This window comes from Crocodylus siamensis, chromosome 3 (genome assembly GCF_052110815.1).
Source record: "Crocodylus siamensis isolate JL-2025a chromosome 3, ASM5211081v1, whole genome shotgun sequence".
In the NCBI taxonomy this organism is placed as follows: Eukaryota; Metazoa; Chordata; order Crocodylia; family Crocodylidae; genus Crocodylus; species Crocodylus siamensis.
The window spans coordinates 15,055,062-15,080,658 of record NC_143397.1 but is presented as its reverse complement, the minus strand read 5'-3'; the positions used below and the strand labels follow the sequence as shown (position 1 = coordinate 15,080,658).

Sequence of the window (25,597 nt, the reverse complement as noted above, 5' to 3'; positions counted from 1 at the left end):
ATAGGTGCTTTATTTGTCATTTCCTATAAAGAAACCACCTTCTTCAAAATCTAGCAGTATGAAACTAGGAAGTTTGCAGAACCTTTAGGACAAGAAAAGAGACTACTGGTAAGTTTATGTAGTGGGTAGCACAAGGAGACCCTGACCCTGCTGGGTCACGTCTCCAGGGCAGGGCTCCTGGAAGACAACGTATTTGTCACATGTTAGAGGAAAGTATTGCACCACAAACTGTAACATGCCAGCTGTCCACACATAGAAAATTATTGTAGGAATAAAGAAGTCGCTGTTCAATGCTGTTCTCTATGGCTGAACCAAGGATAATCTGGTTTAACACCTGGCATATTATGATTTGATATATAATACTCTCATATAACGTGCAATAAATATAATGACTACCAGAGGCCTCATATCACACACAAAAAGTGTTAACCTATGTTAAAGGCACATTATTATAGTTGCAAAGTCAAGCACTCAAAAATTCAAAAGTGCAATATTTCCAGTTGCCTATACAATCTTAATAAAGCCCCCTTCTCCATCTGTATAGCAATTTCGCTTTTAATTACACTGCCCTAGACTATTTTAACCGCAGACATGCTCAGTGCACAGGAGGGATGAGCCTTGCTGAAGGAGCAGCCCTTCAGTATCCTGTTCTCTCCTTGTCCAGTGCGCGGTTCCACACCTCATTTATTGCAGCTATTCAAATCCTACTCTGAAGACAGAAGTTTTCATTTCATCAGTGGGTTTTCTATTATGCTTATAACCATCATACATGAGTCCCACACAAAAGTTAATAACTTTTTTCACAATAGACGAGTAAGCTATACGGGTGTTATCTCCATGTCACGGCTGACAACCTAAGGTGCAGAGAGATTTAGGTCAAAAGAAACCAGTAATTTAGCAATCCAATTTGGGATGACTAGAGCTTGACAGCGCCCATGGACTTTAGTTACAGGTCCATGTTCTGAGAACGTCTGTAAATCAAATCAAAGGGCCTTAAATCAGGCATAAAATGAGGACACAAACTATGAAATTAGGGTTAAGTGACTTGCCCACAGCACACAGGCAATCTATGGCAGAGGCATGGGTAAAATCCAGCTGTCTAGAGCAGTGCCAACCACCTGAGCCAAGAGACTTGGTTTTGGTGGCGGGGTTTTTCATCCTGTAGTTCTCTGCCTCATTCAATCCAAACCTACCAACTTCGGCAAAGGGGGCCAGGCTTTCAATCATTACACAAGCCTGATTCATCCTGAGAGCTTCTCTGGTCTGTGCAATGAGTGGAGTCATATGGAAAAAAATAGCATGGCATCGTGCAATCAAAAGACCATTCTCTAACGCATACACACAAGCGAGCTGAATTAAGACTGCACAGAGCACTCATATTTTTCCTTAGTTTGGGAACCTGACTTTGCAACCTCTGTATTGTTCTTTTAAGGGAAAAGCTTTCTTTTGGCTTTCTAGATTTTAAAAACGAACCAGGAGAAAAAATGCCCATCCCGAGCCATCAATTTGTCATCCCCATGGATCAACAGAGCTGGAATGTTTTGATCCTCCATACAGACCCTCTCCATTCAGCTAATGGAAAAATGGCTGGGGTGGAGCTAATTAGCCTCCAGGAGGACAAATGTAAGAAGCTTAGGGGCAGATACCCAGCACAGAAATTTTCAGCCTAAATATTAATGTCTGGCAAAGTTATAACAACGGGTCTTATGAACAGGAAAAACTGAGCTATCTTAGTGACAGGTGTTGCAAACATCCCCGTCTCTTGTATATAACCACGTGCCACCAGGAAAACTACGGTACACAGCTAAAGATACGGACGGGAGACCATTATGAAGTTTAGCTGATAGCAACTGGCGATAAAAAATGGAAGAAGAGAAGTCTTTGAAAGCTGCCCTTACAGAAGCACAAATCAACATTCAAGGTAACAAAACCAGTTCTGCTCATCCAGCATCTTAAGAACAAAACCAAAAAACCCCATAAGCCTTTTTTTTCCAATGTTTTGTAGTTGACCAGTGTGAAGACAGCAGCCCAAATGTGCCGCCTGACTTTGGATAGGGAGCTGGGGTTCTCCGGTGTTACTTCTCTGCTTCAAATGTTAAGTCAGTACCGTTTAACATTACACAAAGTAATTCAGTTTCATTTTAAAACAGAGCGAGTACTCATTCAACCCAGCAACATCTTATCGTACCTGATAACACGACAAACAACTAAAGGCATTACTTTATGGCAAGAGTATCTTACTCACTGGATTATCAGTTCCAACGTCAATACACACAGGAAGGCATTTATCTGGTCGTATCCCAGCGCATGCGGTATATAAACACAGCTTTCCTACAGGAATCCCCATTCCATATACACCAAGATCTCCAAGGCCCAATATCCTCTCTCCATCGGTTACTACAACAGCCTTAAGCCATAAAAAGGATGAAGTTACTTCTTGGTAATCCCCATACATACACAACTCTTAGAGCAACATTACACAAGTATTTCCTGGCAAAGTGCGGATTTGTTTGAATAAGGACAAATCACGAATAGCTTGCAAAGGATTTATTATGTGAATTGATAATACTTAAAGCCTCATTGATTTTACCTAAGGAGAAATACATAAGATTACTTTGACAACCACAGTCTTCTCTTGCCCTTCACCTGGACTGAGTACAAGAATCACCCTGAATACTGAAAATACTGTCGTTACATAGAAGAAAACGAAAAAGAAAAGAAAAGGCTTTGCCCATATGGAGAAGCAACTGCAAAATTAACTATTTTGTTACAGATAGGACCTTTCTGCTGTATAGATGAACTAATGTCCAAAATGGCCCAAATTCAGCGTGGATAAGTATCCACAGAGGGAGCCACCACAAAATAGCTAGTCTGAGGTATCAGCCTATGTACACAAGCCTCAACACAGCTGGCAAGCCTTTTGGTACCACCATTTCAAATACACTCTGGCCTCTCACTGGACAAATCTTATACCACTTCAAAGTAACTTTAATGAATGTAGCCTTGCAGCACTCCTGCGGATCTGTCTTCCTCATCTCCATCACATAGATAGGAAAGCAGCCACAGAGGCCACCTGTTGTACTCAATCATTCAGGAAATATGTGACTTAGGGATGAAGAGTCCAGTATCCCAACCCCCAGTTCTATGCCCTATTCCTAAAACTATGGCAACTGCTGGCCACTTACAGCAACAAGGGCATGTGAAAAGACAAGTCCCAATCCCTCCCCAGACAAAAGACAAAAATCTTCATCAAAGATAGGCCAGGACAAAAGTAATCATCATGACTGGCAGAGGAATACTGCAGATGTCTAAGTAGAAACTTGGCTTTAGACAACGTCACTGCACATCCAGATGCATAGCACTGCATTTCATAAGCTCCATTTCACTGTCGTGGCCAAGCAACTGCCATGGATGCATTTGTTCGCACCTGCAGTTCTCTCAGTCAAACCATCTGTTGAAAGAAGCTGAGATGAAATAAAAAGGGAACAGAAAATAAAGATTGTTGTGGGCTTAGTACCTTGACATCATTTTCTGGCCAGTTGTCCACAATTGACCTAACATGACCTCTGTCTGAGATAGAAATAAATAATCCCCTGAAACAGAAGAATGGAAATGCTTTTTACGCTTGTTAGTACTTCCCCTTGGCAAAACTGGATTTTGAACACTACATTGTTACTGCTAATAATATATATTCATAGTAGGAGTTTACCACAAAAACATATTAAAAGATACACTGTATTATAGATACAATCAAGTCTATGTGACCCAGAGACAACTTTAGACCGAAAATATAAATGGAGTCTCACACTGTGCAATACGGCTTGGATTCTGGTACAGCCATGCAGTCAGTGCTCATCTCATCACAACTGCAAAGAAGCCCTAAGGCAAGTCTCAGTAGCTATGATATGCCCCCCATTCCCTGTAGGGGAGGATACAGAAATCAATGCAAACTTGGTGTACCACCTCCTGTGCCTCCTCCTTCCCTGCTATCTGTGTAGGGGCATAACTAGAAGAATGGGGGTGTCGTTAGCGCTCCCCGGTTTCTTGCTGCCACATCAACCTCCCATAGATGGTTTTTAAGCTGCTCCATGTTGCACTGAGGGATTGGCCCCACCTAGCTCAGATCAGAGGAGTGGAAAGGCGTACTTCCTGCTGGTTTTGCAGCACTACTGCTGAGTTGCTCTGTGTATTCCTCAGCCACAACCACAGATCTAGCCCTTCATCCACAACAGGTCAAAGTTTGCATGCAACAGTGTTGTGTCAAAACAATCTAAAATACAATTATACAAATAAAAATATCCTCAATGAATTAAAAAATCCACATATTATCCTTACTTTGGTCTCCTAAAGATATGTCCATACTGCGAGCAGGCTAGACCTACGGTGGGTGTGTATACTATTGGCATTAATCTCTCAATATCATCTTGTAACACCCTATAGAACAGCTTCTCATTTCTCTCCTGGATTCCCATTATGTAGATGTACCTGCAGTCAGGCAGGAAAACAAAAAAATGGATTAATTTTATCACCATTAATATATATTTAAAAACAAGAAATACAAAGGCTAAACCAGTCTGATGGTTTACCAGTCTAGAGTTTACTTTTTCTTTGTAGTTCAGGCATTACCTTCCTCATTCATACCTGGCCTCAAACAAATGAGGTGGGCTGGAGAATACAGAATAAAAACTATTACAAAGCCCAGATGCAAATACTGGCTTTGTTTGCATACACTGTCAACGTAAGTTAACAAATTAATGATACCCACTATGCTAGGACACAGCCCTGAGATTTCTCTATCATTGGTTATAGCTGGCTACTACAGTATAACCTCATGAATCCTGCATGCTCGGGACCAAGCACCTGCTGGAAATGTGAAAATTCTGGATTTTTGAAACCGGAACAGCAGCTGGTCCCAGGGTAGTGGGGCAGAGTAGCAGTAGCTGGTCCCGAAGCAGTGGCCGCATGTGGAGCAGCAACATGGGGTAGTGGACGGATGGTGGCAGCAGCTGTCGCATGCAAGCTTCCCCCTCCGTCGCTCTGGGACTGGCCGCCACTACTCATAAGTGGAGTGCAGTTTTAAAAGTGCTGAATTTTTGATAATTCCGGATTTCTGATATCCAGATTTATGAGGTTATACTGTATTCAAAATTTCTCAATGTGAGGCCTTATTGAAAAAAAGCCTAAAAATCAAGGAATCCCAACATTAATACTCACAAGAAAGATAATCACCTTTAACAGCACATCAGCTTTGGGAAATCATTTAATTAAGCGCCATTTATGTTCGGTTCTTGCTATTTAAAGTGATTGAAAATAAGTTTAGGATTTACGATGAAAATTGTTCTGTCCACAGTTAAGAAGAGAAAAGTAGTAATATGCTGCAAGTATCTTGTAGCCTTCCGATGTCAAGTGGCAGCCACAACTGTGTTCATATTTTATATCCTTGCAGATGTCTGATACTGAAAGCATCACAATTTTTTTAATTTAATAAAAATAAACTCTGGAATCTTTGGCTAATCTGTTAGAAGCCCAAGTTGTAAGGGATTCATTAGGGACTTATTCTGAATTACTGGTTTGCATTACTGTGGTCTGGGATGAGTCTCTAATGGAAACTATTCCATTGTTTCGTCCCAACAAGATATGCAATGCTGGTACAAATCCATATTTCTGTTATATTTCAACTGCAACAGGAACTTTCATTTGGTCCTAATGTAAATGAACGGCAATCATTCAGATTTTTCACTATCCCAAATCATTCAGATTTTTCACTAGTTCCTACAGCACGGTATCCTAATAAAAGCCAATACCAATATGAGGTAGTACCCGGTAACTCACCAAAGGCACAATCTTCGTAATCACCCAAGACCAACGGCTGCCAGTGATGACCAATATGATAAAAATAACATGCTATTCTAAATGAGAGAAACATCCCCTAAAAAATTAAAATCTCTTAATATTTTCTAGATAAACAGGTTCAAAATAAGAGAGATCATGGGATTAATCAACTCCCTCTGAAGTATTAAAACAACACTTACTTCCCTCTAGATATAAGTCAAAATATTTGATGCAATTAAAACACTTCATCTTTCCTTTCTGATTTAAATGTTCTAATTTTTTTTCTTCCTCATATTTTTCAAGGAATTTCTTCAAACTCCAAAAATGTATGTACTAGAGTTCTAAGAACCGGTCATATTATAGACTTCAAATATATGGAAAACATGCCACTAAAAACACAACAGCTATCTCCCTCAAGACACTGACCATGAAGAGGAGTAAGTCAGATTTTGATTTGCATGTATTATTTTCCATATTGCCTCATCATCATGGTGCACAACAAACACTGTTCTTAAAAAAACCCCCTATTTAGCACCACAACTCTTCAGTGTAAAATGGGAAATAATTAGAAAGCTCTCTGGATCTAAACAATCTATTTTAATGAAATGTTTTCTCCAAGTGCTTTAAGTTCTGACTACAAAAAGGTAAGAAAATTCTGTTTAATTCTTACTTTTCCAAGGGGTCACTCATTTTTGCCAAATTCTTATGGAAGCGTAAGGCTTGAATGTCTTGTGTCTCTATTTTAGGAGGTAAAAGTCCTTGGAGCCCAAGCATTTGTCGTTCCCTTAGTGTAAATGCCATACCCTGCAAGTGAGAGAAAGAAAAATGTTAGTTTATTTTTTGGTAATACAGTGTAGAGATTCTGTTTAAAATGTAATGCATCTATAACATCATTTCTGACTACTCATTTCTATAATGCCCATCTCTACAGTTTGGAGAACGTCAAACACTGATGCTCTATACCTTAGAATCATAGAAAATTAGGGTCAGAAAGGACCTCAGGAGGTCGCATCTAATCCAACCCGCTGTTCAAAGCAGGACCATCCCCACCCAGGTCATCCTCAACTTCCCTTGCTGCAACTTGAGCCTGTTGCTCCTTGTTCTGTCATCTGCCCCCACTGAGAACAGTCCAGCTCCATCCTCTTTGGAAACCCCTTTCGGGTAGCTGAAGGCTGCTATGAAATCCCCTCTCAGTCTTGTCTTCTCTAAACTAAATAAACCCAGTTCCCTCAGCCTCTCCTCAGAAGTCAGGTGCCCCAGGCCCCAAATCATTGTTGTTGCCCTCTGCTGGACTCTCTCCAATCTGTCCACATCCTTTCTGTAGTGAGGGGCCCAAAACTGGACACAGGACTCCAGATCTGGCCTCACCAGTGCTGAATAGAGGGGAATAATCATTTCCCTTGATTTGCTGGAAACACACCTACTAATGCAGCCCAGGATGCCGTTAGCCTTCTTGGCAACAAGGGTGCACTGCTGGCTCATGTTCAGCTTATTGTCCACTGTCACCCCCAGGTCCTTTTCTGCAGAGCTGCTGCCCAGACGGTCAGCCACCAGTCTGTACTGGTGCATGGGATTCTTCCGTCCTCAGTGCAGGGCTTTGCATTTGTCCTCACTGAGCCTCATGAGATTTCTTTTGGCCCAATCCTCTCATTTGTCTAAGTCACTCTGAATCCTAGCCCTACCCTCCAGTATAGCTACTACTCCCCGCAGCTTGGTGACATCTGCCACTTTGCTGCGGGTGCAGGCTGTGCTGTCTTCCGGGTTATTGATGAAGGGATTGAACAAAACCAGGCCCAGGACCAACCCCTAAGGCACTGCACTTGATACCAGCTGCCAACTAGACATCAGGACATCAATTACTCTCTAAGTCCAATGCTTCAGCCACCTCACAGTCCATTCATGCAGCCTGTACTTCCTTAGCTTGCCTGCGAGAATGTTGCTGGAGACCATATCAAAAGCCTTGCTAAAATCAAGGTACACCACCTCCACTGGGCTCCCTGAATCCACAGAGCCAGTCATCTCATCATAGAAGGCAATCAGGTTGGTCAGGCTTGACGTGCCCCTGGTGAATCCATGCTGACTGTTCCTAATCACCTTCTTCTCCTCCAAGTGCTTAGAAATGGATTCCTTGAGGATCTGCTTCATGATTTTTTCCAGAGACTGAAGTGAGGCTGACTGCTCTGTAGTTCCTTGGATCCTCCATTTTCCCTTTCTTAAATATGCGCACTATGTTGCCTTCTTCCAATCATCCAGAACCTCTCCTGATCACCATGAGTTTTCAAAGACGATGGCCAATGGCTCTGCAATCTCATCAGCCAACCTCCTCAGCACCCTCGGGTGCATCCCATCTGGCCCTGTGGACTTCTATATGTCCACCTTCTCTAAATAGTCCCTAACTTGTTCTTTTGCCACTGTTAGCTGCTCTTCTCCTCCCCAAACTGTGCTGCCTGGTACAGTAGTCTGGGAGCTGACCTTGCCTGTGAAGACTTGAGGTGAAAAAGGCATGGAGCACGTCAGCCTTTTCTGCATCCTCTGTCACAAGGTTGCCTCCCCCGTTCAATAAGGGACCTACACTTTCCCTGATCCTTGTCTTGTTACTGACATACTTGTAGCAACCCTTCTTGTTACCCTACATGTCCCTTGCTAGCTGCAACTCCAGTTGCGCTTTGGTCTTCCTGACTTCATCCCTGCATGCCCAAGCAATGCTCTTATATTCCTCCCTATTTATTTGTCCAAGTTTCCATTTCTTATAAGCTTCCTTTTTATGACTTTGTTTACTGAAGGAGTTCCCTGCTAAGCTAAGCTGGTCATCCGCCATACTTGCTAGTCTCCCTGCACATCGGGATGGTTTGTTCCTGCACTCTGAATAAGGGTTCTTTGAAGTATAGCCAGCTCTCCTGGACTCCTCTCCCCTTCAGACTTGCTTCCCAGGGGATCCTGCCCATGAGTTTCCTAAGTGAGTTGAAGTCTGCTTTTCAGAAGTCCAGGGTCCTTACTTTGCTCCTCTCCATCCTACCTTTCCTCAGCATCCTGAACTCAATCATCTCACGGTCACTGCTGCTCAAGGTGCCATCCACTACTACATTCCCCACCAACTATTCCCTGGTTGTGAGCAGCAGGTCAAGGAGAGCAAGGCCTCTAGCCTTACAACTTCCCTATGAAAAAAGAAAATTTTTTTTTTGCTTTACAATTAAGGAAACCAAGTCAAGGAAAAGCAGCTGTGCTCTTGGGCCAGCCAGTGGGAGAGACAGACACAAAACCCAGATCTCTTGACTCCCAGTCATATTAACCAATCTACATATCCTCCTCCAGACCTTGTTTCCTTCTATGAAGCTGGACAACACGTGGGTGGTGATTCCATTGAGATATGCTGCTTCTAAGGGTTAGGACATTACCTCCTTCTTGAAAGGTTTCTTTGAATGCCCGTTTGGAACATTTCCTGTGTATTTTCATTAATCTACCCAGGCAAAAAAGAGTTACTGCAATGCTCTCAGGCCTCCACTGAGATACAAACTCAAACAGAAACTTTCTTTTTTAGCTGAGGATACATCTGATCTCCTGATTTTGTTATCTCCTAAACTATTATCATTGTCTTTAAAATAAAAGACAAACTTTTAGACTTCTGTAGCAATTATAACCAAAAAAAAAAGAAAAGCTAAACACTTTCACATTCTATCAACAAACACTGGTTACTGGCCTATCAATTAAACTCAAGAACTGAATAAGTACCCTGTTTTTTAACGATTCTTTCACTCTTCAGTCCCACCGCCTATTTTGCAATCTAAATTGCTCCACTTAAGTGTATAACTGATTAAACTGACTGAAAGCCCCAATTTCAGGCACCCTGTATCAATGAGGTCCTGTCAACTTCAAGACTGCAATCAGAGGTAAAACACACTCTTGAGAAACAAGGTAATGAACCTAAATGAAGGGCAAAAGTTTAGCAAGAGTTTAGCAAGAGAGATTCATGTAGTTCATGAGCACTGTTCATCATGTTCAGAAAACCGTCTACTCCAAGTTAGTGTATAACTCAAGGCTAATTCCAGGGCCAAGGCCATGCACTTAAATGGAGAAGCCTCAGAGTATGTAGGTATAGCATACCCTTCTAGTTAGCAAAAATGAAGCAGACATTAGCTATTATGGTATTGGTACAATTGTTATGTCCATCTATACCTCCTACTATTCTAAAGTATTCTAGGAAAACACATTTTAGCTCACAGGTTATCTGTGAGCTGCTTACTTTTAAATCACGTATAGCTTGCAACTGATCAGTTAAATCACATTCTTGTTTATACAAGAGGCAGCAACCATGGATGTCACCAGCCTGTCCACTAACATCCCAGGCCATGAAGACACAGCTGCCTGCTTTAAATACTTTCAAGACCATTGACTACATTTAGACTTGCAACAGCACGCTGCACAAATCATCCACTTCATCCTCACCCACAGCAACTTCACTTTCTACAAGTGGCAATTCCTCCAAACTGCTGGCATAGCTATGGGTGCAAAGATGGCCGCTGCATATACCAACCTCTTCATAAGCCACTTGGAGGAGGACTTTTTAGAAGACTACACCACCAAACCTGCACTCTACCTGTGATAGACAGATGGCATTTTTACCATCTAGACTGAATACCTGGACTCATTTATTAACTTCCACTGCAAATTTAACAACTATCACCCCCCCAGTCAAACTGTCTCCTACACTAACTTTCTAGATACCACAATCTACAACTGAAATAACACCCTACAAACCACTATATAAAAAACTCACCAACCACCCTATTTATGTCCACAAGACCAGCAGCTGGCACATACACAACTATAATCTACAGTCAGGCCCTCAGATGCCGCCACACCTGTTCTGAGAAAAATACTTGCAACCCCCACCTTGCCAATCTGAAATCTGCCTTTATACAACAAGGGCACTCTGGCAGAAGAACAGACTGCATCTTTGAAAGACTCACTTGAATACCCAGCAGTACCCTACCACAATGCCAAAAAATCCCAAAACCCTGGGACCACACCCCCCACGATGGTTGCATACAACCCCACAATTGAACTGCTAAGAAGAATAATCTAATAATTACAGTCTACACACTAATAAAGATCATACCTTGAGAGACTTATTCCTACCCCTTCTCCTATGGCTTTCAAACAACCCCCTAACCTTGCCTAACTCATCATCAGATGCAAACTCCTTGCCATTCAACAGACATTAAATGGGACATGGCCTTGTTTTAACAATACATGCAAAACCTGTTAGCATATCTCCACTGATACAACATCAGCATCCCCTGCAATGAACCCATCATAATCCATGGATCCTACACGTGCCTAAACCTTCTCATCCAGTGCACCAAATGCCCACATGAAAACTACACAAGTGAAACTAGACTAAAACTACAAAACAGAATGAATGATCATTGGACAAAGATTAAAGACAGAGACACATGAACACATGTAGGAGAACACTTTTTTCACAGAGCAACCACTCACTTTCTGACCTCATTATGCACCAGCCCAAGAGAAACGTAGAAAACACCTTTAACAGGTGAGCCTGGGAACAACAATCCATACGCTGGACACTAAGAACCAAATGAACACTGATATTTACTTCCTGGTATGTTATAATCTACCTGACTCCAGATAATCTTTCTTCACACAACACATGATAATGACGGTCTTCCCTTTTGAAAGGTCCTGATCTTCCACTACTCAAGCTATCCTTTCGTCTGTGATTTTGCTCATCTTTTAGCCCAAAGAATTTCTCTCTTCCCCAGTTTTGCAGCCCTGCAAACTTTTAAATCTCTTGATGTGCCTGCTTTTTCCTCAGCCCTGAAGAATGCACTGAACTCAAAAATTTTCTAAGTCCATCCAAACTATGCACTTGGTCCACTAAAAGATAACACCCACAAAATTCCTTTGCTTTCAGATATTTCCTTGTTTATAACATGTCTACAACATCATCCCTACCAGTCTTGTTTATATTATCTGATTTCATCATTCAGAACTTTCAAACAAGCCCAACAAAAGATGAAGAGTGAGCAATGAAGTGAATGAATACTTGCTTGAGCGCATATACCATTCTTACTGTTGAGAGAATGCGTATTCAGATGACTACGCAATACCATATTTTCTCATGTATCACATGCCCCCAAATAAGAGACAGACTTTATTTTGGGAAGGAAAAATGAAAAAAAAAAAAGGTTTTTCCATAGTCGTGGCTGAATTCTAACTGCCAGGTGATGGCTAGAAAATGGTATTTGGGGGTTTGCTTTTGGGAATTGGCTTGTAGGTAAAGTAGATTGCATTAGAACAATGGTCAAGGGAAAAGGCAAGGAGTGAACTGGTTTCTAAAAGCCTGTTTGTGACAAAGTTTCCTTCAAGGCCCACTGAAACCAAACAATACACAGGCTGGGAAACTGAAGACATGTACCACACTGTTCCATAACATGAGATAAGGGACTCTGTCATGTTGGCCGGTACCCAACTACAAGACCCTTGTGATTTCTGGCTTTGGTAAACAGACCAAATTAGGAGGCCCAGTAAATAACCAAATTAAGGTGTGTGCATGGGATGGGTTAGTGAAACAAAGGAATATGTTGACAGGATGGAACATGGACAGTATGATGACTACAGGGAAACTAATCAACAATGCCCAGAGATGAAAAGTCATCAGAGGAAGAAAAGGATACAAAAGGAGGGATTTCAGAGTAACAATGTGTCCCCGAAGGAGGAACCCAAGGCCACCATGGCCAGAGGCACACGACCAGCCTGTCTTACCCACCCCACTGGCAGGAGTGGGATGGGCCTCGGCCTTCAATCTCTTGGCTGCTGACATCTGACATTCAAGAAAGGCCACAGAATCAGGCCTTCCCTCTGTGACAGCTCTAGGACTGGTAGATATAGAAAAGTTTTTATTATTCTTATCTCCTATCCCTGCATACCAATAAATTTGCCTATTATTGAATGGAAAGGTCATGGTCAATCTGAGAGTTTGGGTCTGCCTGGAACAAGGCATCTGGATCATAAATCCAGTGCCAACACCAACTTGGCACTACACATGGCTGTATCCTGACCAGTGCTGCTCAGTCAAAAGCTAAATTGTTAACCGTCTCATTGCCACTGGCAAATTGGCAGCAGCTGTTGGCGGCTCCGTCAAAAACTACTGACAAGTCCACAGCAGCTGTGAAAGAGTTATTACTACAGCTCTGACTCTAAAGGATGAACTCTGCCCCTTCCCTCCCTGAAGCTGGCAGGGGGCACAACCCCAGTAGATACTTTCCTCAATTTCAGCTTAGAAAATCAGCTTCCTGGCTTCAGACACACATTTGGAGTGCTGATTTTTGGGGGGGAAAAGATATGTGGTATGCAAGTAAATATAGCAATAAAAAGATCTAAATATGGTAGAAACAGACCTTCAGAATTCAAAGGATTCTTCAACCAGTTTTTTTTTTTTACCTTTACTCTCTGGAAGTGAAAATATATGCAATATGATCCTAACTGTTTAGTTAGTATTCTTTAAAAAAAATCAGCCTCTCTTAAAGCCTAAGTATAGGGCATCATTGGTATGTCTTAAGGCCTAATCCTTCAAAACCCTGCTGACACAAGATGTCTCAATTATTCCAAAGAGTTCACTTATATGGGTAAGAGATCAGAGGGTTGTTTTTAAAAATAAATAAATAAATAAAATTCAGCTTAATTACTTTAAGTTTTTCTTTTCTTCTCCCACCCCCGCCACCAAGTAACAGCTTTAAAACCCCTCCAGACATCCATGTATCTTACAAGTAAAGTAAAAGTGAACCATGGTGGAATATGTAACAGCTCTCTCCTACTTCTTTCAACTGTTCCATAAATTCATTGCTGTTTAGCAGTTCAAGTCCTATTAAAAGGGCATTCCTCAAACTCTAGATTTATCAGCAATGAAACAGGTGCAGAATCTGAAATTAAATACAGTCCATAAACAACAACATTTTCACTATATATTAGGCACTACAAAAGTAAAAGCAACATGAAAAGATTCATGACATTAAGATGCAAAAAGTACAGTCTCTTCCCCGCCAGAAGGTATCTTAAACATGGATCAATAGAACCATTTATGTCTATCCAATCTTCAAAGAATTACCTTCAATAGAGCCTTTTTTTGGTCCAGGCAACCATTTTATCCATATCTGAACAGAAAATAATCCACTAGTGAAATCTGTATTATCTCTGTCAAAAATTTTGATAAACGTTCTTTAAAGCCATCTACTTCATTTCCACTAAACCATAAATACAGGGGCATGACAGTCTCTTAAGTTCCCCCTGCAATAAAATCAGTGATCATAAGCCTTTTGAGTCTTCAATAAAACCCTCAGGGCTTGTTTGACAAATTTCATTACGTAGGAATAGCTATTCATTTTTGTTTATGGTGGCTTATCCACATTTTTTTCATCCTCGAATGTCAATGTTTCTCGAGTCACTGTAATATTCATACACTGTTTTGGGGTTGTTTTTTTTAAATGGCAATAACATTCCCTGCATGATATATTTGGACATTTCAACTCAATCCTATTCAGAGACACATTTTCCCTCCTAGGGAACCAAACACCATAGATAAACTATTTCTCCCATTGCAATGATGCCCCTTCTATTCACTCATGCTTTGCACCCTTCCTCCTCTCCAAAAATGCAGATGTGATCAAATTTCATCCACAGCAGTATTAATGAAGAGCTCCCAGGGATCCTGCTCCATTCATTACCCTGTCTGCATCTACCCATCATTTTGTTCCAGATTTGAACTACAACCTATTATGGGGCAGGGACAGTCTTTTTCGCACTTTGTGTATGGCCTCGAATGGTGGGTTCTTGCTCCAGAACTGAGGTTCTTCAGCCCTACGGTTACACAAATACAGTATTTTATTACTAGCTGCTTCCCTTCATTTCTTAATATCACTCTATCCTTGCTCTGACATCCTGCTCCACAGAGGGGATGCTCACCCTTGCTTCTTCAGGACTTCAAGAGTAGCTGACCCCCCTCTCCAAAGCATACTCAGCAGGTCACAGCTCTAGGTCTCAGGGCATCACTGTTTTTACTTGACCTCACCTCTTCCATTGCACCCTTTGCTCTCTGCCCTGACTTTCACTTAGTTGAGTGTCCTTAATCCTCTTTACAACTCAGAGATAACAGAAGATCAGAGTCCTTTCTAGAGAACATTGTCAGGGCGGGGCCTTTCTCTTCTGCTGTTCTGATGGTTGTGGTAATGCCCCTGTCTCTCCAGCTCTACTCCCATTACACGTTGTAGGAGATGTGTACATAGTAAGGATGCTAAGCTTGCTATGGGGTGCTTTGATGCTGAGCAGGAGGGCCAGAACAGATGGACGTTGATGCTCTTGGACAAATACTTGTCTCCAATGACAGAGGACTGGACTCAATGATCCAGATCGTTCCTTCCAGTTCTGTGCACTGAGGAACACACAGAGCATTACGGAGGTTGCCACAAACTAAATAAGCCAGAGCACATAAACGTTAGCATCATATCCGCCTGCTACTGCACCAAAGAGCAACCTAATCCCAGAGGGGATGATAAGACCCACACTACTTGCTGACCCTCTTCTGGTGAGGTCACATGGTCGCCTGTTCACTGTCCCTGCTCCATCAGCTCAGGAACTCTTCGGTGGATGACCTTATAGTTTCATAGTTTCATAGTAGCTAGAGTCGGAAGGGACCTAGGTAGATCATCTAGTCCGACCCCCTGCCTTAGCAGGAAAGAGCACCGGGGTCAGATGACCCCGGCAAGGTGCTCATCTAACTTCCTTTTAAAAATCCCCAGGCTAGGAGCCTGCACCACTTCCCCTGGAAGCTGGTTCCAGGCCCGAGCCGCCCTGACTGTGAAGTAGCGTCTCCTAATATCTAATCTAAACTTACCCTCCGCCAGTTTGTGACCATTATTCCTGGTCACTCCTGGCAGCGCACGGGGGAACAGGGACTCCCCCAATACCTGCTGATCCCCCCTGACCAGTTTGTAGCAGGCCACAAGGTCCCCCCTTAACCTTCTCTTGTGGAGGCTAAACAGGTTCAGGTCCCGTAGCCTCTCCTCATAAGGCCTGCCCTGCTGACCCCTGATCATACGAGTGGCCCTCCTCTGAACTCTTTCCATATTGTCCACGTCCCTCTTGAAGTGTGGCGCCCAGAACTGGACGCAGTACTCCAGCTGCGGCCTGACCAGTGCCGCATAGAGGGGGAGGATCACCTCCCTGGACCTGCTCGAGATGCATCTGTGGATGCATGACAGGGTACGGTTGGCCTTCTTGACTGCCTCCCCACACTCCCGGCCCATGTTCATCGTGGAGTCAATGACGACTCCAAGATCCTTTTCCGTCTCCGTGCTGGCAAGAGGGGAGTTCCCCAACCTGTAAGTGTGGTGCTGGTTCTTCCTCCCCATGTGCAACACCTTGCACTTATCAGTGTTAAACCCCATCCTATTCTCATCCGCCCACCGTTGCAACCTGTCAAGGTCAGCTTGTAGCCTATTGCACCCTTCTAGTGCACCCACATCCCCCCACATCTTAGTGTCATCAGCAAACTTGAACAGGGTGCTTTCTACCCCGTCATCCAAGTCACTGATGAAGATGTTGAACAGTGCGGGCCCGAGGACCGAGCCCTGCGGAGCCCCACTGCCCACGTCCTTCCAGGTCGAGAAGAACCCATCCACTACCACCCTCTGGGTGCGGCCCTCCAACCAGTTGGCGACCCATTTGACCGTGTGGGCATCGACACCACAGTCTCCCAGCTTTTTGATGAGGACAGGGTGAGAGACAGTGTCGAAAGCCTTCCGGAAGTCCAAAAAGACTACATCCACAGCAACCCCTGCGTCTAATGATTTGGTGACCTGATCGTAAAAGGCCACCAGGTTGGTCTGACAAGACCTGCCACTGATGAACCCATGTTGGTTGCCCCTGAGCATGCATTCCCCCACAAGGCCCTCCTGGATGTGTGCCAGGATAATTTTTTCAAAGAGCTTACCCGGGATTGAGGTAAGACTAACTGGCCTGTAATTTCCCGGGTCCTCTTTTTTTCCCTTTTTGAAGATAGGGACCACATTGGCCCTCTTCCAGTCCTCCGGCACCTCGCCAGAGCACCACGAGTGCTCATAGAGCTGCGCCAGGGGTCCCGCAATGACCTCGGCCAGTTCCTGTAGAACCCTAGGGTGAAGATCGTCCGGACCAGCGGACTTGAACACGTCCAGCCTCTCCAGAAGTACCCTAACTAACTCCTCGCTAACCCCTGGCCCAGGCGTCTCTCTCCCGGGGCCCGAGGGGACCCAGCAGGGAGGTGGCTGAACTGGTCCCTACTTAGGAAGACAGAGGCAAAGAAATCGTTAAATATGTTAGCTTTGTCATCTGGCGTGATGACTAAGTTGCCCATCGTGTCCTGCAGGGGCCCCACATTACCCGGGACCCTCTTTTTACCCCCTATGTATTTGAAGAAGGACTTCTTATTGTCCTTAATCCGGGAAGCTAGTCCTATCTCCAACTCTGCCTTGGCCCTCCTGACTGCCCCCCTACATCCTCGGGCGACTGTAACATAGTCCTTCTTGGTGATGACCCCATCTCTCCATTGGGTATATGCCTCCCTTTTAGCAAGGAGGCATTCCCGGATGCTCTTAGTGAGCCATGGGGGTTTATGTGCCCTCCTGCTCCCTTTGACCCTTGTTGGGATTACCTCCCTTTGGGCATGGAGGATCGTCTCCTTAAGGAGCAACCACTCACCTTCGACATCTGATTCCCTTCCCCTCTGGGTCCTCAGCGCTTCCCCAACGATCCTCCTTAGCTTGTTGAAGTCAGCCCCCCTAAAGTCTAGGGCTGTTGCCTTGCTGCAGCCCTTTGCCACCTTACGCTGGATGGTGAATTCCAGCAAGCGATGATCACTGTCTCCCAGGTGGCCCATCACCCGCAGCCCCCTCACCAGGTCATCACCCGTGGCCAGCACCAGGTCCAACAAGGCGTCTCCCCTGGTGGGACTGTGCACCTCCTGGGTTAGATGGAGGTCCTGCACTCTGGCTAAGAACCGACGTGAGCGATCAGACTTGGCTGACTGCTCCTCCCAGCAGATGTCTGGGAAGTTCAGGTCCCCCATGATGACCACATCCTTAGCTCTCACCTTACGTATGATTGCCAATTACACGCACCTAGCACGTCAGCCTTATAAACGCAGCTCGCCCCTCCATGTGAAGGTGAACAAAAGGGGGCAGATCCAGCAGGGTCACACCACTGGCTCTGCATGGAAACTCTTGGCACAGGGCCTGGCCAGAGCCCCTGCTTTCACATGGCTGCAAAGCCCAGAGGGTCAGCACAGCTGCTGCCACCACTCATCCCTCCTTTTTCCTGCTGCTGAATTCAGTGGGGAAGGGGCAGGCAAAGAGTTAACTTGCTGTGCTCCCGAACTGGGCAAAAGCAGTGGCTCTGCTAGATCAGCTGGCGAGCTCAGTGCTCACACGGAGCTGTGGCAGGAGCCTGCACTGACCCGGCAGTGAGCTCAGAGCTTTCTGTGTGTACACAGCACAGCCAAATTGCATGGGGGGCAGAGATGGGGGTTGCAGCCCTGCTCCTGGATCTGCTGCTGTGAACACACGGGTAGAATTCTGCCCAGCTGGTTTGTACAGCACCAGGAGGCAAGTGTCGTTGGGGGTTTATCTGCTTTTGTTCAGGGAGGAAGGAACGGAGACAAGCGGGGGAAAAATGGAAGAAGCCAACGGGTGAAAAACAGCAGCAGCTACTGAAATTAATGCCACAAGTAATGAGTGGATATGTGTATTTTTTACCAAAGCCAGTAAATGTTCCTGACTATTTTGTAAAATTGATATAAATTCTTGTAATTCGAGAGCCACTCAGAGCTCCTGAAACCTGTCATTGCAGAACATACCTGACTGAGCCTCCTTAATTCTCATTTTACAAATTCTGTATTTGTGGGGGAAAAAACATGAAAGCCAGCTTAATCTTCTGTGCAGAAAATATTTAACAGACTACAATAACTCTCGTTTTAATATTTCAGCACTTCCATAAAAATAGTTATTGTCTATTGAATGCTATGAAATGGTCTCATTAAAAATTTAAACAAAATACCCTGTTCAAAACAAAGTGCATTGTGTAGTGGATTTGGAAGGTTTGTTCTTTTTAATCATGCTTGTCTGCAACAATCACAAAGTTCATTATTCCACACTATTTTTGGCCACTGATGCAAATCAACAAGATTCTTCCACACAAGTGGAATATACATTTTAGGTCTTTTTTTTATATTCAACATAGAAATCGTGCAATACTCATGTGATATGTTTCTCCTGCAGTACCCTTTCTTTCCTCAGATTTGTAAATTTAACTTGGTGCTCGGAGCAAATGCTGGATTAATGCCACTATTCCGCTGTAGGGAGCCATGTGATGATCAACAGCAGCAGAACAAGCTTTTCAGAACTTCTTATCAACGTGCCTCAAACGATGACCTCGAGTGTCAGGTAATTTGGTCCCTATTCCTCTTCTGAGCTTAACCTTTGTAGTGAAGCTTGCAGCATAGATGTGAAGTGTCCTTGTAACTAGGTGTTCACTTGGAGCAATGTAGAAAGCACAAAGGCCACTTGGCAGCCAAGAACTATCCAGTTGCAGCTCATATTAATAAAGAATCTAAGCTGAATCTGAGCTAGTCAGCATTAAGTTAAGTCTCCGGCATCAAGTTTGCTGGCTTGCTTGAAACTTATTTCCAAACACAGACTGATCTGGCAAAACTGTACTTTGCAACTCATGAGCACAAACAATTATAATCCATCATCTGCTGTTTCATCTGGAGCATGCACTGTCACAAACCGACTCAAATGGAGGTATTTGTTAAATGGCTGCTCTTCTAATGGAACAAACCTGATTGATTTTATTCTCCCTGAAGTGCTCAAAGGCATTCAGTCTACAAAAAATTTCAGTAACTTGCAGCTTGGATAATTGAACTAAGTTAAATGAGGTGTAAACCTGAAGAATCCCTACTTCTTCTTGGATGGCAATTCTAACACTGTTTCAAAGACACAGAGAGAGCGTGTTACAGATTAAACAGTTCTAACTTCTTCTCACACTGAGATCCCTTCTTGAACAGATAAACCTTCAACTCACCTCAGGCTATCTTTAAAAGTTACATACCTGCAGCGTGCTTTTAATTTTGTGACTAATCTAACCACCTGCTAAATTATCTGAGCAGAAGAGAGCTGTGTCAAGTACTCATCTATAAGCACAGCCTATAACCAATGGCAGGGGGCACTAAGATCCAGCCCACACTCTGGGTCCGGCCCACAGTGCTTCCCACAGATCCAGAAATTTGGCAGCAAGACAAGTGGCAGCTGTGTTAATTGCTGCAGCTTCTGGAGCCTCGGCAACGAATGCTGCCACTACTCCCCCACTGCCAGATTTCTAGGCCCCCATGAGCCAAATGACACGGCCCCATACTCGAAATCTAGCTCACGACCAGGCCCATGATCTGTATTAGCTGGATGCTGTTAGTCCAAAGCCAGTTGCTTCCTGCGTTCTCTGACATTCTTGTGTGCCACGCCAAAATTCTTGCAGAAGATATCCCAGGGCTAAGGTTTGGAGTGCATTTCAGATCAGTATGAAAATCACTGCAGTGCACCATGTGTTCTTCTCCGCTGTTAAATTCACATTTTATTATGCTTCCTCTAAATATTTAATCACCTTGCATAATTGTTGATTAACAATGGAAACGTGTGCTGTGGAGGTTTTCTCTGAGAAAGCCAGAAGATTTAGCATCTTAATAAGCTCAGCAATGGCCCCTTGCAAAAGCAATTTCAGGATATGATTTTTTGCTGACTCTTTTGATGTTAAAGCCATGGCAGAGTCCATCAGCACGTGCTGACACTGCAGTTGTGAGCAAGAAGCTTCAGCATTAAGAATCTACCGAGATGACGGGGCAGGGTCCAGTGGGGCCCTGGAGCAGTCTTCTACTAGTAGGAAGGACAAGTGACCTAACTCACACTGACCTGGAGCTCAATACATTCATGAAGAAGGGAACATGCATTGTTGTCTGTGATAGCACGGACTGGGCTCAGGGACCCAGAAGCTCCCTTCCAGTTAAAAGTGACCAACAGCCCTGAATTTTCCAGCAAGGTCCCTAGTTTCAGGGCTGTCTCCCAGAGGACCCCCTGAACTAGGACTTTCATTCTGAATGGGAAAAAATGGCCCTGAATTGGTGTCAGGGAGAGTTCTCCTGCATCTGATGAGGCATCTCAGTGCTGTCTGGTTCTGCAGATAGCAGCTATTCTGCTTTGGGGGTGGGAGGTAGCTACAAGATGCCTCCGGACCCAGAAGCAGCACTGTTTCGCTCAGAAGGCTGTGCAGAGGCTAGCTTACCAGCCCTGTCTCTCTGAACCCAGCTGCCCTGGTAGTTCTCTCTGAACCCGAACCCAGCTACCCTGATGTGCTCTGCTGGGAGGCAGAGGCAAGCACCTAACTATGGTGTCTACAATACCTGGAACGGGAAGTGATGGGAACAACGTCCAGCTTCAGAAGTTTGTAGACCATCTGGGACCAGGCCCTCACTTTACTCCTTAATTTGGCTGCTTTACTCCCAGTTCTAGGTGTCCACATGAACAATCAATGTCCTTGTTAGAACCGTTTCTTTGTGCTTCCTCATATCAGTCTGCTTCTGGACACATTTATGGAAATGGTAAGCAATATGAGACATTAGCACAGGGGCTTCTGGTCTTCCCCCACCACAGCTGGGGCTCCTAGCCACTTCCACAATACAAATGATAAATATTTCTCACTGCCAGCAGTAAACAAATCCAGTCGGTGTAACTATATTCAAAGCCACAAACGAGCTTACAGAGCAGGTTCAGCACAGCCATTATCCCTGACATAATGAAGCCAATTAATTGTAATTCCAGTCCTTGTCACAGAGCAGTTCTGCAGAAGTCAGACATCATGGAAGAATGTAAAGGTGTATCGTTGCCAGCTCTGCACTCACAGCATGTTCTGCATTATTTAGATGCAATGGCAAGGACATTACTGATATAGCTCTTGACCTTTCCTGAGAGGCTGCACAATATCACAGTGGTTGAACCGTACACAAAGTCGGTTAATTTATGCACACCGCACCTGCAGGAGCCAGGCTCGTGGAGGGAAAGGTATGGGGAAATGTTTTTGCAAAGCAGTGAAGTGGGAAGTTTAATGCTCACAGAAGTTGGTGGCTTGGCGACATGGTCTGCAAGTGTCATTCTGACCTTGTCACCTTACCCTTAACAAGGCACGTGAAACATGCTATTATGGCCTCTCAAACCCAATCCCAGGCATGTTAATTGAGACAACCCTTTAGTAGCAAAGTAAGACTGTAATGAGGCTGTATCTACCTGCTAAACAAATCATACGAACTCAGCAGTTTGACAGCAATGTGAGCCAAACTCCACTTTTATCCAGCTACCAGGTACAATTGCATCAGTGCAATTTTTTTTCCGGTTACCTCGGCTGGTTCTCTCATCTTCCATCTAGCAGGAGTCTAGAGCTGAAAGGTTGTATCTGCTTCCAAGCTCAGCCAGTCATTTCTCTGCTGAGACTCTAACCCAGGGACTCCATTTTGGGATGTGCATCCTTGTTCTCTAACAACCACATAATATCACGCTCATTTAAAATACACACCAAACAGGCGTACAGGGTTGCTAACTCTGAATCTATTCAGGGAGGTTTCGAGAACACCAACGTGCCCACGACACGCAACACAAATGTGCCTGCATGCTTGTGTAGATCAGCTACAGATTACAATGCTTAGACTTTACATCAGGAAGGCAAATTCACATTACTATTGCATTTAAAAAACCCACTGGACTAATCCATAAATTGGATTCAACATTCAACAGTTATTTTAATGAATACCCTACCACAGGGGTTGTCAACTGGGGGTACATGTACCCCTGGGGGTACTTGAGAAGGCCCTAGGGGGTATACAGTGGTGGTGTGGAGAAGCAGGGTACTTGGGAAGCGCTTCCCAAGCACCCCTGCTTCTCCTGCTGCCGCCACCCAAGTACCATCCCACCCCACACATTTGTCAACCGGCCACTGGGGGACCCCCTTCCCCCCTGCTTGTCCAGGGGGTATAATCCAGGAGGGGTACCCACCAGAAGGGTACACTCCTTAAAAAAGGTTGAAACCCCCTGCGCTATCATTTATCTCCCAGGTGACTCTCAGCAGTCTTCTGGAGATATACATCTAATTTCTGGAGACTCCAAGGCAATCCCGGAGTGTTGGGCTGGCAACCCTGGTATCAGAGGGCTAGAACTGGTGAGGGCCAGGATTAAATATACAAAAGGCTCTTCCCCTTCCCAATCCTCCCAGTATCAATTGCCGAAGCCACTAAAAAGTTTGCTGCTACTAACAAAAGTGTGCCAGAAAATTAATGCATTGTGTGCTCCTGTGCCAAAAAGCAGCAGGCCCCAGAAAAACATTAGAAGCTACAAACAAAACGGGTGAGGGAAGCAAACGGGGAGCTATTGTTTTTCTTTCTGACCACTGCTGCATAACCAGCACTTGGAAAAAAAGCTTGTAAGTCTTGGAATCATCTCCACTGCTCTCCTAAACGTGTTTATAGTTCTAAGGTTTGAAATACCAGAGCTTGATAAATCATGTAAATTCAGGAACTCCATGTTTCTTTTCACCTTACTCCCACCCAGCCCCACTCCCACTTCAATGCTTAGTGGATTTCAGCACTCACTAACTTGCTGAGCACTAGCATTATCTCTACGGGATTTAAATAGCATCCACCTCTGTACTATCTGAGCCCCTTATCCAATTACCAGGAAGTGGTCTGAATACAGACCTAAGTTTTATCTCTCCCTCCCTGGGTAGTTTGCAATCATTCTTTTTATTCTTCCATTCTTGTGCTTCCCTCTATTTCTCGGAAAGGGCAGAGAAGCAGTTTCCATCCTCTTCAGCACTGTCTTGCACCACACAAACTCACAATGCATCACAATGGTATGGTTTGGTCCCTGTCGGGGGGCGACTGACAGCTTTGACGATCAAAACCAAGACTTAGAGTATGGACAAAAGCATTTTTTAGACATACTGGTGGTGTGTACACATTCATTAATGCATTTTTGCTACTTTGCATTAAATTTAGTACCTCTAATGTGAAGTACTAACTAAAAGTGCATTAAACTGCCCTAAATGACCATAGTGAAAGTGCATGCTTTTTTAGTGTCACATTAGGTGCGGCAGCCTAATTTTCCTGTGCATTAGCACATTAGCACGGTTTTTGCTATTCTGTTCTAATGCACGGTAAAATAGCGTACTGCACATTAAAGTTCATGTGTTGACGCACCCACTGAAAAGGGAAGGGAAATAGTGTTCAGGACCATCAGCCGCTACAATCTGTTATAGCTACGTGATCCCGTAGTGACCCAACTGAGCTAAATCACCCAAACTGTGGCCCTGAATGGAGCAGGGTTAAAGTCAGAGAGGTTTCACTGTACTGGGATTGCTACAGAATCATACAGACTTAACAGTTTACAGCAGTGTCCCCTGATAGCACTACAGTGGTCACACCTTAGAATTAGAGGTGAACACTTTTCACCACTCCACAGTGGATTCAAAACTGCTCCTATTCTATAAAAATATCGATCCCAAAATAATGGCTGCTAATTGCAATTTAAGCCAACAAAGCAAGATGGTAACCAAAAGGATGTAATTTGTAATGAACCTGTATTAAACTTTACTTAAGTAATGTTTCATGTCCCTGGAAATCAGGGATTTGCAGGCTGACAACAGCAGAAAGCAGTTGTTGCCAGCCCTAATAATTTTGTTCCCAAGACATCACACTTTAAAATCCCTACAGAATCCTCAGTCACCCATATTTTTCTTTTGACACAGAACATAACTCCCGAGCTCAGATCAGTATGATTTTCAACCCCAGATCGAAGTCCACAGGACTGTTACTAGCTGGAGATAAGATGTTTCATAAATGCAAACTACTAACCTTGTTCGTTCTCGGGTTTAACATGAGTGGCTTGCCTTTTTCCTTTGTGTGCACCCCGCGGCAGGTCAGCACACAGGGAGTGGCCACTGTTCTTAATCGGGACAACATTTCTAATATTTCACCTGCAAAGGGGAAAAGAAAAACAAATCCAAAGTAAAAAACACTCCAAAGACAATTCTGGGCCTTCCACTGGGAAATGAACACATTGATCAGTGCTTGGCTGAGAAGTCCTACACCTGTAACCCGCAGTGCCTTGGGGCAAACAGGAAGATAAAAGGAGAAAAGGAGTGTGAACAAAACATGCAAGGAAACTGGTACACGCAGTAGCTTGTATCCACTCAGTATTTTCCAAGAATTATCTCATCATCACACTGTATGCTTGGAACAGAAAACAGCAGTTGGCAAAGCACTAACCTTTATGGTGACCGGTGTGCCAGGCACCAGCGCAAACAGCAGGGAGAAGAAATTGATGTGGGGATAGGGCAGGAAAAGGAAATTTGGGCTAAATTTCAGACAAATTTCCTGCATATTAAATCTATCTGCCTTTATCAGTAGGCATGTTCAAAGCTAAGCCCTGTCCTAAGGAGGTATCATTTACTATGTTTGCATATCACCTGCCACAACAAGGCACCGACTTTGTTGGTTACTGCTGTTCTCATGGCAATGTTTAATGATAATAGCAACAGAGGCTCCGAATAAGCTCCTGGCCGGAGGAGCTTAGAGTAAAGAAAGACATGATGAAGAGTGCAGAGTCCATTATCCTCCCAATCT

General features: G+C 44.1%; 1 protein-coding gene across 3 annotated transcripts in view; it reads right to left on the bottom strand.

Moving 5' to 3' along the window:
• ME2 (malic enzyme 2) overlaps positions 1-25,597 on the bottom strand; it is a 49,479-nt gene that overhangs the window by 16,844 nt on the left and 7,038 nt on the right. For 2 of the 3 annotated variants that reach the window (XM_090037792.1, XM_090037793.1), the window contains exons 2-6: positions 24,827-24,948; positions 6,503-6,636; positions 4,336-4,485; positions 3,518-3,593; positions 2,246-2,407 (exon numbers count right to left, since the gene is read on the bottom strand). In XM_090037792.1, the coding sequence (XP_089893918.1) occupies positions 2,246-2,407; positions 3,518-3,593; positions 4,336-4,485; positions 6,503-6,636; positions 24,827-24,934 (630 nt within the window). In that variant the 5' untranslated portion in view covers positions 24,935-24,948. The remainder of the gene's footprint in view (positions 1-2,245; positions 2,408-3,517; positions 3,594-4,335; positions 4,486-6,502; positions 6,637-24,826; positions 24,949-25,597) is intronic. The other variant, XM_090037794.1, reaches the window with a different exon arrangement.